Genomic DNA, 16888 nt, shown 5'->3' with positions numbered 1-16888 from the left:
TTTCTGACTAGTTATATCTGGATCTGGTGTGTATATATTTTAAACATTAATTTTATTCAGAAGCATGCATGTTCTGAGATGCTAAATAGAGAAAAAAAGGAAAATTTATAATTTGATAGCCACATGTAAATTTAGTCTCTAAGAATTGATACCAATGTCAGTACTGTTCATTAATACCTACCAACAGTTTAGCTCCTTTATCTATCTGAAGAGACTCCTCCTCTCCCACCACTCACCATGCTACTAATCTAAACTAGCTAAAAGTGCCAGTTTTGGCACTACTTTTTGTTTTAGCAGTTCGGTTCTTGGTTTCCCATTTTGTACCTAAAGATTAGGATTTTGGTTTGGTTTTCAAACTATATTAATACTGAGCTTCACATGCTAAAATAAGCAGCAGCTCAGACCACAGTGCTCACCAGGAATACCTCAATGTAAGGACATATATATAGTGACATAGAGCCTGATGTACATCAGCATCCTACAGTGTTCCTTTATCGCCATCCCATAAAACTGGGGAAGAAGGAGCAAGGATCTCAAATGTCAGCTGCTATAAACTATTTGTGGTTATCATCCTGACACTGTGTGAGCTGAGGCAGGCCAACATTGCCCACAATGTGTGTACAGATACAGACACACAATCATGTTTTTATCAAAGGTGAGAATCTGGTCCACCAAATTTAAAAGCTCTGCTACATTTCAGATGTTCACATAACAAAATAAAAGTAACTGACTCCTGAAAAGCTGATGGAAATAAAAAGGCTATGGAGCAAAGTTATTCCAGGGTTCCTTAATAAGTCTCCCACAGGCATTTACTAACATCATGCTGGTTATTGCATTTTGAAGGAAAAAAGGTTTTTAACTTGCATGCTGGAATCATCATTGATCTTTCAAAGCTTTCACATAAAATGGAAAAACTGACTGCAAAACAATAACAGAAGTAACCAGTCTTTCTTTTCTACAACATGTAAGTTACGCAAATAAACACTATGGTTTGGGGGTTTTTTACCATTTAAAACCATTCTCCTAAGATGTAAATTTTGTATGTTAACATAAATATTGCTTACAGGGTAATGACATCTTCCAAGATTAAAACAATAACAAAAACAATAACAACAAAAACAAAGAAAAAGGGGGAAAAAACAACAACCCACAGATATATATATTCAAGGTAATTTGGGAAACGAGATTTTTTTTGCATCCATTCAAGAGGAGAGAAGGATGAAAATCAGAAAGAAAATGGGTTGACAGGGATTTCTGGAAGTTTGGTTGACTTATTGAAATTGGACATATTTACAATTTTCCAAATATATGGGACCTATATGATCGTTCCTATTTTCCTGTATATCAAAAAAGCACCAACTCTTGCAGTTATGCTACAAAGAAATCCAAAATGAATCAATGTTTTATCCTTGGTTAGAAGTACATTTTGTTACAATTTTACATTAAAGATTACATTATAGGCGAAATAGGAAAAAAAGCAGACCTTCTTACCTAATGAAATTTTAAATTCAATTTTAAAATAAATATAATTATTTTCAAAAATATGTGTTGAATTATTTTCATGAGTTATGTTTACATAATTAAATTATATTAAATGAGATCTTGTGAAAACAGGAGGTTAGGCAGACCAATAGTAGTAAACAAAACAAATCATACTTATTTTTGTCTGAAACCTCTTTACCAAGGGCAATATTTTTTGGCAGATTTGTGATCTCATCTACGTAAAGGATTAGACTTCACTGTAGACATTCATGGTGCCATTTATTATCTCATGATGCAGCATTTTCTAATCTGTGCAGTGTTGTTTCAAAAACAAACATCACAATTTCTGGTAAAAAAGATGTCAAAACTTACTAGCCCAGTAACTCAGTTCCTTCCAGGCTGGAGATAAACTAAGGCATTGTCAGATATGTTGTTTGCTGAAAAACAAAGGGTCACCTGGGTTATTTTTCCTCTATTTAATAGTTACAAATCACTTTTTAAACAGTATAATCCAAATTTCAGAGAGTAAGTTTAGTGAAAGGTAAAGTGCATTCAATAATTAAATAGGACTAAGTTGTTCTGTTCCCCAGTATTTCTTTCTGAATTTAAACCTTTCTTCTTTAAGTTTTAACCATGTATGTTTTAATAGAGGAAGGAAAAAAATTGCAATCAGGCTTGTGTATGTGCATTAAAAAACATTACAAAATGGCCTAAAGGTTGTTGAAGTCTTTGCATTATATAATATTTCAATAGTAAGGCAAAAAGATGTATTTTTATATCATCATTCTTCATACCAAGTGCAGGCAAAGTAGAGTTTTTCAAGAGTCAAGAGCAAAATAAGTTGTATTATTTAGAATATTACCACATTTATTCCAAAACAGCCTTAATCTGAAGAGGGGAAGTGAACAGTGGAGAACAGGATGGGACAAAAACATGAATAGAATGTGATAATTTTTAAATGTTGTGAATTGCAGATTTCAAGATATTTGCAAAAGCATGACCAAAAGGAAACACTTCTCTTTTTTTTTTTTTTAGAGAAGAGAACTAAAGAGCATTTCAGCTCAGCTGAAGAAAATCAGCTATCAATTCAGAAAAAAATGCCTCTGATTAATAGACAGTCCAGAAAAACCCAGTCCATATATATAAAAGATTACATTATCTATTTAGAGTTGCTATACCTTTCAATGAGATTACAAACGTGGAGCTAATGGATTACATAGTTAATAGTCTGAATATAAGTAATTTCTCTTGTGTAAATATGGCAGAAAATTATATATACCTAGAGAGAATTACAGCCCTTTAGATCTTAGGATGTGCAGGGCTAGAAAGTCTGACTGACTGCGCTTTGCCTTCCATCTCAAGCCTTTCCTCCTTCATCACACACATGGCAGGAAAAGCTAAAGGATGTGTGCCTTTGAATTTTTCTGCTTTTATGGGTCTCATTGACAGATTCCTTTGAAGGTAGCAGTAGACAGCTTTTCAGAGCTTGCACTGCATGAGGGCAGAGCACTGTGATCCTGTGGTGGTGCTCAGAAGTCTTCATGTCTTCCTCTCTCCAGTGTTAGAACTAAGTCCACCCTCACCTGACCAAAGTGAAATTAGTTTCTTGTTACCCATGCTAAACAGTCACTTGTGGATGGCCATAAATGACACCCCTTGACTCCTGCACATGCCTGCCCTGCCTGGCATTCATCGTCCTGCCAAAACATTTACCCTGAGGGACTGAGTGCCTCACTTCTGGCCAAGTTGTCGAACTTCACCACCTGCCAGATTGTCTCACATAGCAAGTCAGTTCAAATTTCCATTTCTTTCTCACCCACAGGGCATGGTAAACATAACATAAGCCTCTTGGATTGATCTTGGATGTGTGTAATTCTCATTTTCCAAAACACAGCCCCAATATAATGTAAGGATGATAAGCAGGGAGAGAGTTCTAGATCCTTGGGCAAATATCTTGTATGGTCATGAGCATAACTTTGACATTTTCATCCTGACCAATGATTGATCATGTATAATTTTCTTCTAAAAATATATTTTCAGACCAGTCGTTTCTGCATGCACTGTGGTCCTGAAATTCAGTATTCACAATGAGCAAACTTAGCATTTTTCCTTGTGATTGGGGACACATATCCATAGTAGCTGCAGTGTCAGGCAGGTGTGCTGGCATTTGGCAACTGGAAGCAAGTTCAGTGCTTAGAGCTTGGTGTGGAAACATTTGCTTTTCCAAGCAGTTCAGAGGTATCTCAGATGTCTCTGCTCTACACAGAAGGCATAGCCCGAGGTACAGAGATGCTGCTGCTAACGTGATAAACCCACGATATCAATCTTCTTCGCTTTCCTCCCACTTTAAGCTTCATGGCATATCTGTTGCTCCTGACAGCCACCAGAATTACCTCCTTATCCACAAGTGCCCTGGTTTTCAGTGCCATCAGACACCCACAAATGTCAGAGAATCCCATCGAGTTCTGGGGGAGGGATTTCCGAAAAATTCAGAGCAAGCATTGCAATGGAGAGGTTTTGCCAGCAGATGTCAGAAGGCAGAACGCAGATAACACACCGCCTCACCAAATCCTGAAAATGACATTTCGGTCCTTTGATGCTTCCCCTGCCTGCCTTCTCCACTCCTTCTCTCCTGGCACATATATGCATAATCACACAGAAAGAAAATCATTAAGGAAACACTGGGGGTTTTTGTTTTCATTGGAGCCTTACACAGATACAGAAGATCCAATACCCTGTTAAGCTTCACATCACATATGCAAGAAAAAAAGTTGTCTAAAATTTGAAGTTGTTAAACAAGCTGAATGATAACAAGTTCTGTGAGCTCTGGAACTAATGAAGTCTCATTTTTTATGGATTTTATCTCATGGTTTATTGAAGCTTTTCCTATGCTGTGAAACTTCAAATCTTTGCTTTTTTTGTGTAATGGTGATCCCAAGGGACAGATTTTCAGAGAGATGCTGAAACATCTTTCTGTGGCTTTTTTCTTTTCTTCTCAGGCATCCATCCTTAATGGAACTGCATAAATTTAAGACTACTACCTCTCTCTGAAATTTTGTTGAAATCACATGGGGCTCCAAAATGCACAAGGCTTTCATCTATAGGAAACCTAGCAAAAGAAAATGCAAGGACAGCTTAATCTATTACAGACTCAGATTAATGAGGTCATTTATTTCACAGTATAAGTCTGCTAGAATTACTTAAACACCTGAAATTTCACTGGCAATTTAAATGTTCCATTAAGTATTCTGATGATTCCTCATTTTCTTAGAAGATTATGAATTTATAGAATATACATAAATGTGTCTGATTTACCATCAATCTTTGCTTTAAAACCCTGTTCCTGTGACCACATGTTACCTCTTCTCCCTTGTTTTTCCCTTCTTTCCAGAACAGAGAGTAGGTAGCATGAAATGCTATCCTGTAAATCATTTCCACATGCCTCCAGCACATCCAAGCAGGTATCATTGATAACAGTAAGAGAAAACAGATTTGCCTTCTGCTGGTGTCCTGTGACTTCCAGCTGAAGTTACTCTGAATTTCTACAATGATCTCAGGGAGAATAAGATCAAATGCCTGGCACTTTTCCCTTAATGGAAGCTTGTGCTTATTCCAGCTCTTTTGATTATATATGTTTTTACTAAATTAATGAGCTTTGTTTTATTAATCTATCATATTTTTAAGCTTTGATTAGTCTAGCTTTTAATAGCTACATAAAATTAGTTTGATTTTATTAGATATTGTTTAAATTAAGTCCCTTAAATTAATACCTTTATATTGTGAAGTTGTTTCTTGTTGCATTATAATGGTTACTTATCCTTCCTGACCTAAGATTATATTGCACCATAAACATATAACAACAGATTTTAAAAATTAAATAGAATTTTTATGAAGCATGAATAATAATCATGTGGACTCATCAATGTTCATCTATAATAATGATCCCTTTTGAGCTATTTTTACAGAGATGGGTCAGTTCTGTGAAAATTTAGGATGTAGCTAAATAAGAAACTAAACTTTGACAAGACTGAAATGTTAAATTTTATCACTTTCACATTTAAAATATCATCCTCAGCAGACTGATTAAGAGCCATTTCAGAGTCTGGTAACACAACTGTATGATTACTAGTGTAGTTGTGGTAGCATAGTAAGCGAATTTTCTTAATGGTACACCTGGAAATTGCACATATAGGTAAGTGCAAGCCAATTTACTCTTAGTGGAAACAAGTTTGAGAATGATGATGACAGTTGCTCAAAACCAAAGTCCGTACACCTTATTAATTTTCTGGAGTTGGTTTTGGGTGTGTTGGTTATGGATTATGGGTTTTGGTGACTTTTTAAAAACAATGTCATATCAACACAAGCCAATAAAAGCCTTCTCTTCATCCCTCTGCACACTGTCACAGCTTATGCTTACCCAGCTCACCTCCACCCTGACATCTCTGTCCCAGAGCAAGTTCTATCTGTGATGGCAAGCTTGTTCTTCATTTTTACTCCTCTCCTGTATTATCAAGGGCAACACAAACTCTCATTACACCTTTTTAGGACAATGAGTCAATTTATGGAGACATCTGAATCAACAGAACCGCTGACAGAACATATGAAATTTTAATGTCATAGTTTTATCATGAGACAATATTTTTAAAGTACTTATATTAGTCTCCAAATGCATATCCAGCTTATTCTAAAGAAAAGTCAGACCAAATTGAATTGTTTCTGGAGTGTAAAAGCAGTTTTCCCACTTGCCCTCAAAGAGGCCCTAAAAGAGACAAACCAGTGGACAAGAAATGATGGAAAGAGGCTTTCCAGCACAAACTGAAACTAAAGACTCTTGGGCTGTCACAGATCAGGAGGGAAGAAGAATCGGTCAAGAAAAATGGTTTTGTTCCTAGGAGTATAAAAAGTTAAACTATCTCATCCAGTCTAAACTGAAAGCACACAAGTTATAAGTGGTTTTCTAGTGTATGAAAATCCAGTTCTTCAGGTATTTTCTTGAATATAAACAACACTGAGTTATGCCAAGCAAATGACTGTAATTCTGTAGGCTGTTGGATCCAGCTAAATCTAATTGAAGTTTGTGTGTATCCTGAGCAGATCACAGAGGATCATATTCCAGTATTCCTGCTTGAATCAATAACAGGAGGAAATAGCTGGGGAGATGGAAATTTACCATTCTCTCAGAAAAAAATAATGTCATACAGAATCCTACCAAAAGGATCAGGATGCAGAAGTGTGGATGACAAAAGGCTGAACACATTTAGTTTAAAGAAACCACAGCCTCATCCTCAGTTTAATTGCTTCTAGCCTCAACCACCTTTTCACACACCAGATATTTTCCCATGTATTCACCCAGATCACCCCAAATAGAAAGGGTGAGGAGAATTTCTGTGAGGCCTACAAGGTTAATGCGCTGAAAATGACATCTCAAGAGATAAAAATGTATCCAGTGAAACTTCGCTGTAATGGTCTCATATCACCCTGGTGGGTCCTGTGAGAACAGCACACCTTCCTGTGCCAACCCCTTCAGCCAAAGCACCCTCCTGCACTGCAACACCAACAAGGGAAGTTCTAAAAAATGTAGAAAACTGTGTCCCTTCATAGGCAAATATTAGCTGTAAAATAAAAAATGTAAGTATGAGCACAAAAGCTGCAGGACAGTGATAACAGTGTGCTGTGACTCTGACGTCAAAAACCAGGTCCTGCTGCTGGTGCAAAGGGCAGGTCTCTCCAGCAGCTGTCCTGCTCCAGCACACTTGTATTTAGATGCAGAGACAGGGAATGAGAAAGACAGGGATGTGTGAGGTAGATAGGGGCAACACCAGGGCCTGGGGGATGTGGCAGCTCTGGCCTAGAGGTCTTTGAAACCACTTCTGCTTCACCATCACCTCAGAAAAAAAGAGAAAATTAAAAAAAATACAAGATGTTTTATGTATTTGTTTGGAGATCTTTGCAGATTCAAAAGGAAATAAATTTCACAGTGTTGACTGTCAATCAGTGAATTTTTTTATTACATTAGAGGTCATTCCAAATGTCAACAGTAAATTTTGTCACTGTCTGAACAAGGCATGAGTATGACCTATTCGGACTGACCATCCCCTGAAGTACTTCAGTGGAAATCACATTCCCATGTACTATTTCAAGAGGCAGTTTGATCCCATTGCAGAAGTTGAAAGCAGCTTTTGTGCACTGGGTTCCAGGATGACTGGACGGTATGTAGGTACCACAATTTGCCATTGTTTCCCCTAACTATACTCCTGCATGCACAGGGCAAGGGACAACACTGACATTCATAAAAACAAATGTACTTTTTCACTTATTCTCTGAAAAATTCTCCAATCAGCAAAAGCTCCTGCAGTTTCTTCTGGAATGCCAGAGCAGCAACTCGAGAATTTTTCAACTTCTAAAATTTCTCTGTGTCTGAGATATTTTGTTCAAAAATATTTATTTCTCAGTCAAAATGTTTTATTTTTTCCTTTTACAAATGCACTGACACTACTTTGAAAGTTCTTTGCATTACAAAATTGTGTTCATATAATTTCAGGTTACAATAAGTCTAACCAAATTCCATAGTAACAGTAATGCTTTATTATAAAAGAGGTTTAGAAAAGGAAAGCAGAAGCCACATATCTAAAATGTACAATATTAAAATATATCTTTATGTAATTTTGTGTGCCACGTATAAAAAATATATGCCTTCAATGAGCCATTTCCTTAATGGTTGTCATTCATACACATACATGTTTGTGCATATAAAATGTGAAGTTGTTCTCATGCATTTGATATATTGCTGCATTTTTTCCTGGATTTCAGTGATACTTAGTTAATGAATTGAATTCATACTTTAGATAGCCAAACAGTAAAAATATACCGAAGCAATTTTACTTGTGCCAACAACATTTAGTTCTGCAACTTCTCTGTTGGCTGTATTAGGTCCTGCTATAAACCTCATTATCTCCTTCCACTTAAGCACCAATTATTTTTCCTGAATAGCAGTCTATTTTTAGCATACATTGTGCAAATCTTACAAAACCTAACTTCTACATTGTATTTAGATTTCATGTATCTCCAACACCTAGTGGTTAAAGCCTACATTATGAGTCATTTTTTTAAAACCATGGCTCTTGAATTATATTGTTGACAAGCTTTGGGCACAATTAATGCACTTAATTTTATCTCTTGCCTTCAAAACCAAACAGTTCATTTAGCAACCACATAGGAGAAAATTTGGATTCATTCTGATGTGCAAATCAAATACAGGAATTGATAATAGTTTCAACATATAGACAACCATGGCTAAAACCATCATACCTTTGAAATTCATTTCTGTGCTTAAAATTCCTAAAGGAAAAACATTTTTGAAGACACATACAAATGCTAACTAATTCATAGCAATCTAAAATAAGACAGGGTTTTGTGTAGAAAGAAGCATTGAATTAAGGAAATGGAAAGTAATTTTATCTTGTGGAAAATGGGTAATTAATGCTAACATTAATATCTGATCAGATTATTAAAAGCTTATTTTTCAGACATTCTTATTTCAATTCTAGGCCATTAGAATTTAACATATATTTAAGTGTATGTTAAACACATGATTAATCAATAGGAATACAATTTATTAACTACATATGTTAATGTAAAACATAATTTTAATATTTCTACATATAATATTTAGAATATTTTTATTTTAATTCTCTTCGTAGTGTTATTAGAAGCCATTCCTCAGAAAATTAAAAAGAAATGCTTTCTAATATTTAAAAAATTCAAAACTGGAGAAAATGGAAGACACTGGCTTTTCTTCCATTGTCATTAAATTAGGAATATTCTTGGAACACCCTTTGTTAATCTCACTGAACCTTTTCTATCATCATTCCTATGTATTTACTATAATCTGTCTGACTTAATCTATCCAGGATGCCTCGTGCTAAACTTAGTACATGAAGGCAAGAAGGTAAAAGAAAAACTATGCATGTAGCTCTATACACATTTAAAAATTATCCATTCTTTTTTCAGGAGTCTTTTTCTCTCATATGAAAGATAATTTTGGTAATACTAATTGCTAAAAATGAAAAAAAGGTGACAGACTGATTAAATAAACTGAATAGACAGCCAACACACTTTTAAACTTGTTTTTTCTTATACTAACAAAAGTGTGTTATTGCAATAATAGCTAGTTATTTCAATTCTATCTAGCTGAAATAAGAGTTTAACATGGCTATGTTCAGCCTCAGTGAATGATGTAGGTGATGCACAGGAATAGGAATAGGATTCAAACCTACAGTGCAGTCACAGTTTTATGTCTGGGACAGAAATAAGTATCTTAATTATATGATATTTCTCCATCTCTCAGCCTGTCAAATTTATCCTGCATTGTCTTTCTCTCTTTAAAAAAAATATATATTCTTATCTGATTCTGTCCAACATTCAACTCCTGCTTTCTCGGTTCCCCCAATTTTGTTACATACTGAATTTCTGTTCCTGTATCTTCCCTTCATGTTTACCTTTCAGAAGCCCTGCTTTGTCTTGTTTAACTTTAGTCTACAGTTATTTCTGCTTTCTTGGGTTTTTTTACTGAACTATTTAAAAGAGGCTTACAATTCCATCACTATTTAAAAATTACCAACTTCCACGCAGTAAAAAAACAAAAAAGATGGGGAACAAAACCAGCACTGGTGGCACTAGTAATTGACTTTTTGCTCCAATTTGAATTCACAAAAACATACTCAGCTAATAAAATTAGCTTTACAAGGGTTTCCATCAGATTCCTCAAACAAAAGTGAAATTATCTCTTTTCCTAACTGTATGTGTGAACACTACATAGAAAATACACTCATCATATCCATTCTAATATGTCAAACTCTATGCCTGTTGCAGCTTTAAACAGAAAAGGAAATTCACTCAGTCACCAGTGGCTGTAAGCTCACCACAGACCACTGGGGAGAGGAATCTGAAGCCCCCTTTTCCCCCTCCACAAATTCCCAAATGTGGAGGAATACCTTCTGGCCAGCTAAGGGAGGCAGAGGGAGCAGTGCTGGTTCTGGGATGGAGGGAATGGTTAGGGTGGTGTGGCTGTGGTCAGGTCCAGCTCTGGTGAGCAGTTTTGCATGTGAATCACTCTTTCTCTTTTGAACGCTTTTGTTGTCAACATTGTTGCTGTTACTGTCCATTTTCTTAGCTCGTTGCTGTTTCCAATAAATTGTTCTTATATCAAGCATGATCTTCACCTTTTGGGCTTCCAATTCTTCTCTCCAGCCATGCTGCAGGAGAGATGGGGGAGTGGAAGGGAGAGCGAGTGAGCAGCAGGTGGTTTGGAGTCTCAGTGAGAGCACTAAATTTAGAAGTACCATTCTTAAAGCATGGCAGTGGTCTTGAAAGAAAACAAAAAGCAGTGAAGTTAATTATTCTGTATTACCTGTGAGTGAGACTTGCAGTTGTCTGTTATTTTTACAGAATTTACTGTGTACAGAAGTTTCTACTACTAAGATGCAGAGTTTCTCTTATCCCCAAAATGCGAGTGATATTTTAAGCCTTGTTAGCCAAGTCCACTAACTGACTTGAAAACAAGATCTGAGAGCTTAAACTTTTTGTTGTATTGGAAATCAATAGAATCATTAGTTTACACAGTTTGTTATCTGCAGCCCACTTGCTGAATGTCTGCTTGCTATAGTGCTGCTATACACTGTATTAATTGCATCCTTTTTCAAGATCAAGGTTTAGAACCACAAAACCATGTTTACAAAAATTCATCCATTCACAATGAAATCAGGCACGGATGAAGGTCCACTGATAACCTGCCACCTCAGCTAGCTTTACAATATCCTGCATTAACTTATATCACAAGCAGTAAGATATAAATCTGTATACAAATGCCTGGGGTTTATTAGATAAGGTAGGTCGTTCATCTCTATCTCAGTGCTGTTTCTGTTTACCAGGTGGTTTAAAATTTAAAGATCCTCAGGCACTGTCTAGGACAGAGGTACTTGGAAATAACTCCTTGCCTGCCGATAAAGCTTTAAAAACCCCCCAGATTTAACACTAACAAGCATTTTCCATGAATGTGAGTTAAGTTTAGGATACTGCTCCATTATGAAAAAACAATTGTTTCACATGAAGCACTGGTAGCCCCAGAAAGAGTCGTACTCTTGTCTCTCCTTGGCAATTCTTAAAGCTCTGCTTCAAACGGCAGATTGGATGCTTTGCTGTCTCTATTTGTAGCACCTAATATCTGTCTAGTATCCGTTTCTGTACCATAAATAGACTGAACTCAGGAATAGCAGATCTTTCACTGAGTAACTGCAGTTATGCAACACAAAGCACAGAGGCATGGGTGGCTCCAGGTGATCCTTCTGGTAAAGTAAGCTGTTGTTAGTCCTGCTATAGCCTGAAGAACAATAAAGATGTTTTCCAGCACTGTGGATTAAGAAATATTTTCCCCAAAATTTCCATGAAATTGTAATTACCCTATAAATTCAATTTTGGCAGAGAGCTAACTTTCAGAGTGTAAAACACTGTTCTTATCTGTAAAGCCCTGATGTGTGTGGGGTGGGAACTTGTCAAAGGTCTTTCTAAACTTGGAGATTCCAACCTAGGAATTTATTCTTGAAGTGGCTGGAAACCTTTTCTTCTTGTTGCCCAGTTAAGTTTTCTCTCATTAAATGTAGCCACAGCTCTCCCAGGTATTTATCTTGTACTTCCTTGCCCCTCCTCTTGGAATTTCACATTCCAGCTCTTGGAGAAGCCATGAATGTCATCACCAGTCACTCTGAGCTCCTGGGAATTCTCACATATTTGATATTATTTTCCTATTATAATTTTGCCTTTACTTCAGTATCATCATCCTCACTGATAATCCTGACAAAACACTTACTTAGCTTTGTACTACCATAACAGCCTTGCTTCTATTTATTTTGCAGTGCAAATATCTAGATAGCACATTTTAGTGCTGTTCGTAACAGCTACATGCTGCCAGATTCTACGGGCTAATTAGCTAATAATGCCTAATAGCTTCAAATACTTATCTGGCAGCCTAAGATACGTTGCTGCTGCTAGTCACACAATGTGGCTCCACTCGGGCGGAGGAAGGGGCCAGGTATTCAATGGCAGATCCACCAGAACAAACTCTTGTTTTCAAATGTTTGTAACCAGCACCCCGGCCGCAAATTCCCACACCAACTGGATTCCTTGAAATGTCTACACAAAGGTGAAGACAGGGAGGACCTGGCTGGTTATGTAATGTTGTATGTGGCCTTTTTTTTTTTTTTTTTTTCTCCTGTGCGTGTGTGTGAAATGCCAAGCAACAGGTTGCACTGTTTGTTCAAGGTTCAGGCAAGAGCGACTGAAAAAAACCCAACAAATTATCCGTTGGGTTCTGCAAAGGTCTGGAAAAGCTAATGTGAGTCACACAGAACACCTGAACCCGTCTGAACAGTATTTGCACAAGACATGAGCTACGGCGATCCAAACCATTAATTTGTTAGCGAGGCGTGGGGATTTAATTACGCAGGCGCCCCAATGGCGGCACTGAGGGAAAGGTCCCGCCGTCCCTCCCCGACAGACCTCCCGGCCGCCAGGGGGCGCTGCACCGCCCGGGCCGCTCCGGCCCCCGCCCCGCGGCCTCTGGGAAGGGCGGGGCCGCGGCCGCCCCCCGCAGGCGTCATTCCCAGCATGCAGCGCGGCGCGCTCCTGCCCCTGCCGCCGCTGCCGCTGCCGGGCGGAGAAGATGGCGGAGGGAGGCGCGGCGGATCTGGAGACCCAGCGCACGGACGTCGCGGCGCTGCTCAAAACCGCCCTCCGCAAGGGCGACACCTGGTGAGGGAGGAGCGGGGGAGCTCGGGCAGACCGGCGCGGGCGGCGCCCCCGCCCCCGGGGCCGCTTGGCTGCCGGAGGGACCGACCTCTTTCCCCTCGCCCCCCCCACCCGCTCCCGGGGGCGGCTCGACGTCTTTGCCGCTGCCGAGAAGGTGGAGGCGGGTGACAAGGGCAGGGAGGCAGTGCTGTTCCCCGCGCTTCCCGCCGCTCGGTTCCCGCAGCTCCTGGCAGGCGGGGAGCGGCCGCCTGGGCGCGGCGGGGCCTCGGCCGGGCCGGGCTGCGGCGGCGGCACCGAGGTCAGCGCCCTGCGGGGGAGGGCAGCGCGGAGCGGGGCGCGCTGCCGGCTGGCAGCCCCGGATGGCGGGCCTGGAGCCCGCGGGGGCTTGTTTTGGCTGCGCGGGGGGTGGTGAGGTGGGGGAGAAGGGCCCTGCTGCCAAGCGTTTCTTCCATTACCCGGGCGGAAATGGCCCCGGCTTCACCTTCACGTTATCAGAAATGATATCTATACCCTGGCCTAGCTTGCCCTGATGCCCGTCCGTGGCTTTGGCAAGCCTTGAGTTTAAATTTTATTTCGATTGTAAACGCATTGGCTTTGAAAGAAATAGTCCCTGAAGGTGCGAACGGGCCCTTATACCTTTTCCGGAACGAACGTTTGAAAAACATGTTTTTCTGGTCAGTCGTAAAATTTTTCTTAGTATGTCAACAGAATAATCCATGGTCGAAAAGAATTAGGTTAAATAAGCACCTCTTTTTGGCAATTGAGCTTCTCTAGTTGTAGTTCTGTCAGGCTAGGAAGTGAGACTATTTTAAGGAGGGGAAAAAATAAGGAACTGACACTTCTTCCACGACTCAACCTCTTCATCTCTTCCTGTGTGAAACTGTCACCCAAAGACAAAGGCTGAAGCATTAACTTACAGAAAATTAACTGTGAATACATAGAAGTAGAACTAGCCCACCTCATTTCAGCTGTCATCACTCACTGTTCCAGTTCTATAAAAGACTATATTTAACAGTGTTGATACTGCAGCATGTGTCAGAAGCATACATTCTGATGCATTATTCAAATACTGCTGAGTACATGTTCAGTTTTGTCATACAAACAGACTGCTCGTGAAACTGGAAAAGTGTAAGAAACTAGAAAAAGGAAGTGAATTCACATGCTAGTTTTGAAAATGGCCAGCAGTAGTAAACGTGTGCTCAGGCTTGATGTCTTTCAAGTCTTTTTTTTTATGGTTCTGTTGGTTAGTTCCTAGTTACTAAAACGATGTTTCAGGCAGTTAATGTTGTTCAGAGTGATAGTACTTTTATGACTAGTTGACAGCATGACCGAAACAGTAAGTTTATTGTGCTTTTTAGTGCATTCGATATTTTAATATGGAAGAATTAATTATGTGGGAAAAGCTTCTAAATGTTCTGTGAAAATATAACCAATTGTGATTGACACTGATCTAAGTCATGTGTTTTAAAATTGAATAAACTGCTGCAAAGTCCCATTAAGTTTTACTTGTGAACTGTTAAATTGAGCTACATAAAGGTGTATGCTTGTGCATTCATAGGATTTATACTTCGACTGTGCAGCTGTCTTCACAAATTAAAAGCTACATTTAGTCCAAACCGTTTTTTAAAGGTATTTTGTCAATGGCTTTTTGATCTTTTGAGACATCAGTGAGGAGGCAACTGTTAAAGTGCTGTAAGCCATGATTCAGAATTGCTTTGATTCAGTAGTAAATACTGCTGGAAAAAATTCAGCAGAGCCATACCAGGTTTTTCTGCTTGTACTTTAAAACACTCAAATGCAGTCCTTTTAAAAATGCTGGCTTATACATGGAAAGTCTTTTCCATACTCTTCAAAATTTAGAGTGGAGAGAACAATAAGCTATATATGGAAAGTATAGAGCTTTGGGGGTTTTCTCTAAGAAAAAAGCAACTACAGAATAAGGCAAAGAGAGACAAATCTTAAAAGCATCTATGAAGTGGCTGATTAATTTCATATTATTCATTAATATTCATTAGTTCTTCATGTACACTGCAGAAAGAAAAAAATAAAATTGACTTGATATGCAGCATTTTTAGAGTTAGGTATTGGAAGAAGGATTGCTAGAATTAGAAAACGGTTGACTAGGTGGTTTAGTAAGCTGTGGAGTCTGTTCCATTAGATGTTTTTAAGGGTATCTTGGGAATAGTATACATTATGCTGTATTGCTCCAATGGACAGGCAAGGTTAGTGTCTTTTAACTGCTTCAGCTGCAGGGACAAGGTTTTGGTCTAGTTTGTCCCAGTGGTCTTTTTTGCATTCTTTATGACCAGTTAATAAATGATTAAACTCTGAGAGATTGAGGATTCTTCCACTCTCCATTTATCTTATTTTTCCAACCATACATTAAATAAACATCAGATTTTTCCAAGAAGAGCTTCCTTTGTTTATCAGTTCTTTTGAATAATGTTGTCTACTTTTGTTAGTAAAGTCAGTACAAAAACTATTGTTCCACAGAACCTTAATTAATATAAGTTTTGCTTCTTGTGGTATTGTCCAAAGGATCTTCAGTTTCTGTGGATGAAAGACCTAGACTTCTGCTTAGGAAAAGAAAAAATGCTGCATTTCGTTTTGCAGTTTTAGCATCCGGTGTGATTACATCTCAGTATTTTGATATTCTTTCTACTGGTGCTAGACAAGTGAGGAGAATTTGTCTGAGGAGATTTTACCCTCTCATTCAGAATGACAAAAATTACTGGTTATTACAGCTGCAGGCAAATCTGAACTCAATCAATGTCTTCTAGTCTCAGAAATTGAAGAACTATTGATGTTCATCAAATTTTTAGGCACAGTATAACTTGTGTGACCAACTGGTCTTGATGATGTCATTTAATGCTTTTGTAGCTGCAGTGATACTCCTGAGAACCTTGCCAAGTTTTTCTGTTTTTACAGTATCACAGAAGTACCGTTTTCAATGCTGGCATTTATTGATCTTGGAACAGATTTGTTATAGAGAGGAAGACCATCAGATATTCTACGGGGGACTTCTTGGGGGATTTCTCTGTAATTTCTTCCCCATATTAAAGTGTGATTTCTTGATTTTACTTTAAAACCACTTTCTGCCCTGACATTCCTGTAGTTCCTTCTTTTGTGGCTTAGTTTGAAATGTTGTCTCAGTAGCTCAGATATGACGTTACAAATGCTTGCATACTCTTAGCTATCTCTTGCACATCTTATTGCTCCTTGGTCTAGGATATGTGTAACCACATTTCTCACCTTTAGGTATCACTTGCCAATAAATGTTTTACTTAAAGTGTGTGATAGTGACTTAAAAATAGGTAATAACTCAGCAATCAGTTTTTACCACTTTTTCTCTCTCTTCCTCCTAGAGTTCCTCCACTGTGCTTCTTTCATCTATTTCTTGCCCTAACAATTAGTGAACTGATGAGGATATAGAAGTTACTTGACAGTTACAGTGGACAAAAACTATCACACAGAGTTTATTTAGTGGCTAAGGGAACAAATACAATCATTTGATGTTTGAATAGGGAATACCAAGTAGCAGTACAAATATGTACTGTATAGAGAGTATATTAGTGAAACCATTCTGCTGTCCAGTTCTGGTGTC

At 38.4% G+C, this 16888-nt stretch overlaps 1 protein-coding gene across 3 annotated transcripts in view; it reads left to right on the top strand.

The window, feature by feature from the left end:
* The first annotated feature begins 13133 nt into the window (after nt 1-13133).
* The window catches only part of USP15 (ubiquitin specific peptidase 15), a 59305-nt gene continuing 55550 nt past the window's right edge, over nt 13134-16888 (top strand). Inside the window, exon 1 of one of the 3 annotated variants that reach the window (XM_056513410.1) lies at nt 13134-13287. In XM_056513410.1, coding sequence (XP_056369385.1) covers nt 13199-13287 — 89 coding nt within the window. In that variant the 5' untranslated portion in view covers nt 13134-13198. The remainder of the gene's footprint in view (nt 13288-16888) is intronic. The other 2 variants (XM_056513420.1, XM_056513428.1) reach the window with 2 other exon arrangements.

Source organism: Oenanthe melanoleuca, chromosome 1A, assembly GCF_029582105.1.
Source record: "Oenanthe melanoleuca isolate GR-GAL-2019-014 chromosome 1A, OMel1.0, whole genome shotgun sequence".
NCBI lineage: Eukaryota > Metazoa > Chordata > Aves > Passeriformes > Muscicapidae > Oenanthe > Oenanthe melanoleuca.
The sequence above is the reverse complement of the archived record's forward strand: the minus strand, read 5'-3'. Positions and strand labels throughout refer to the sequence as shown.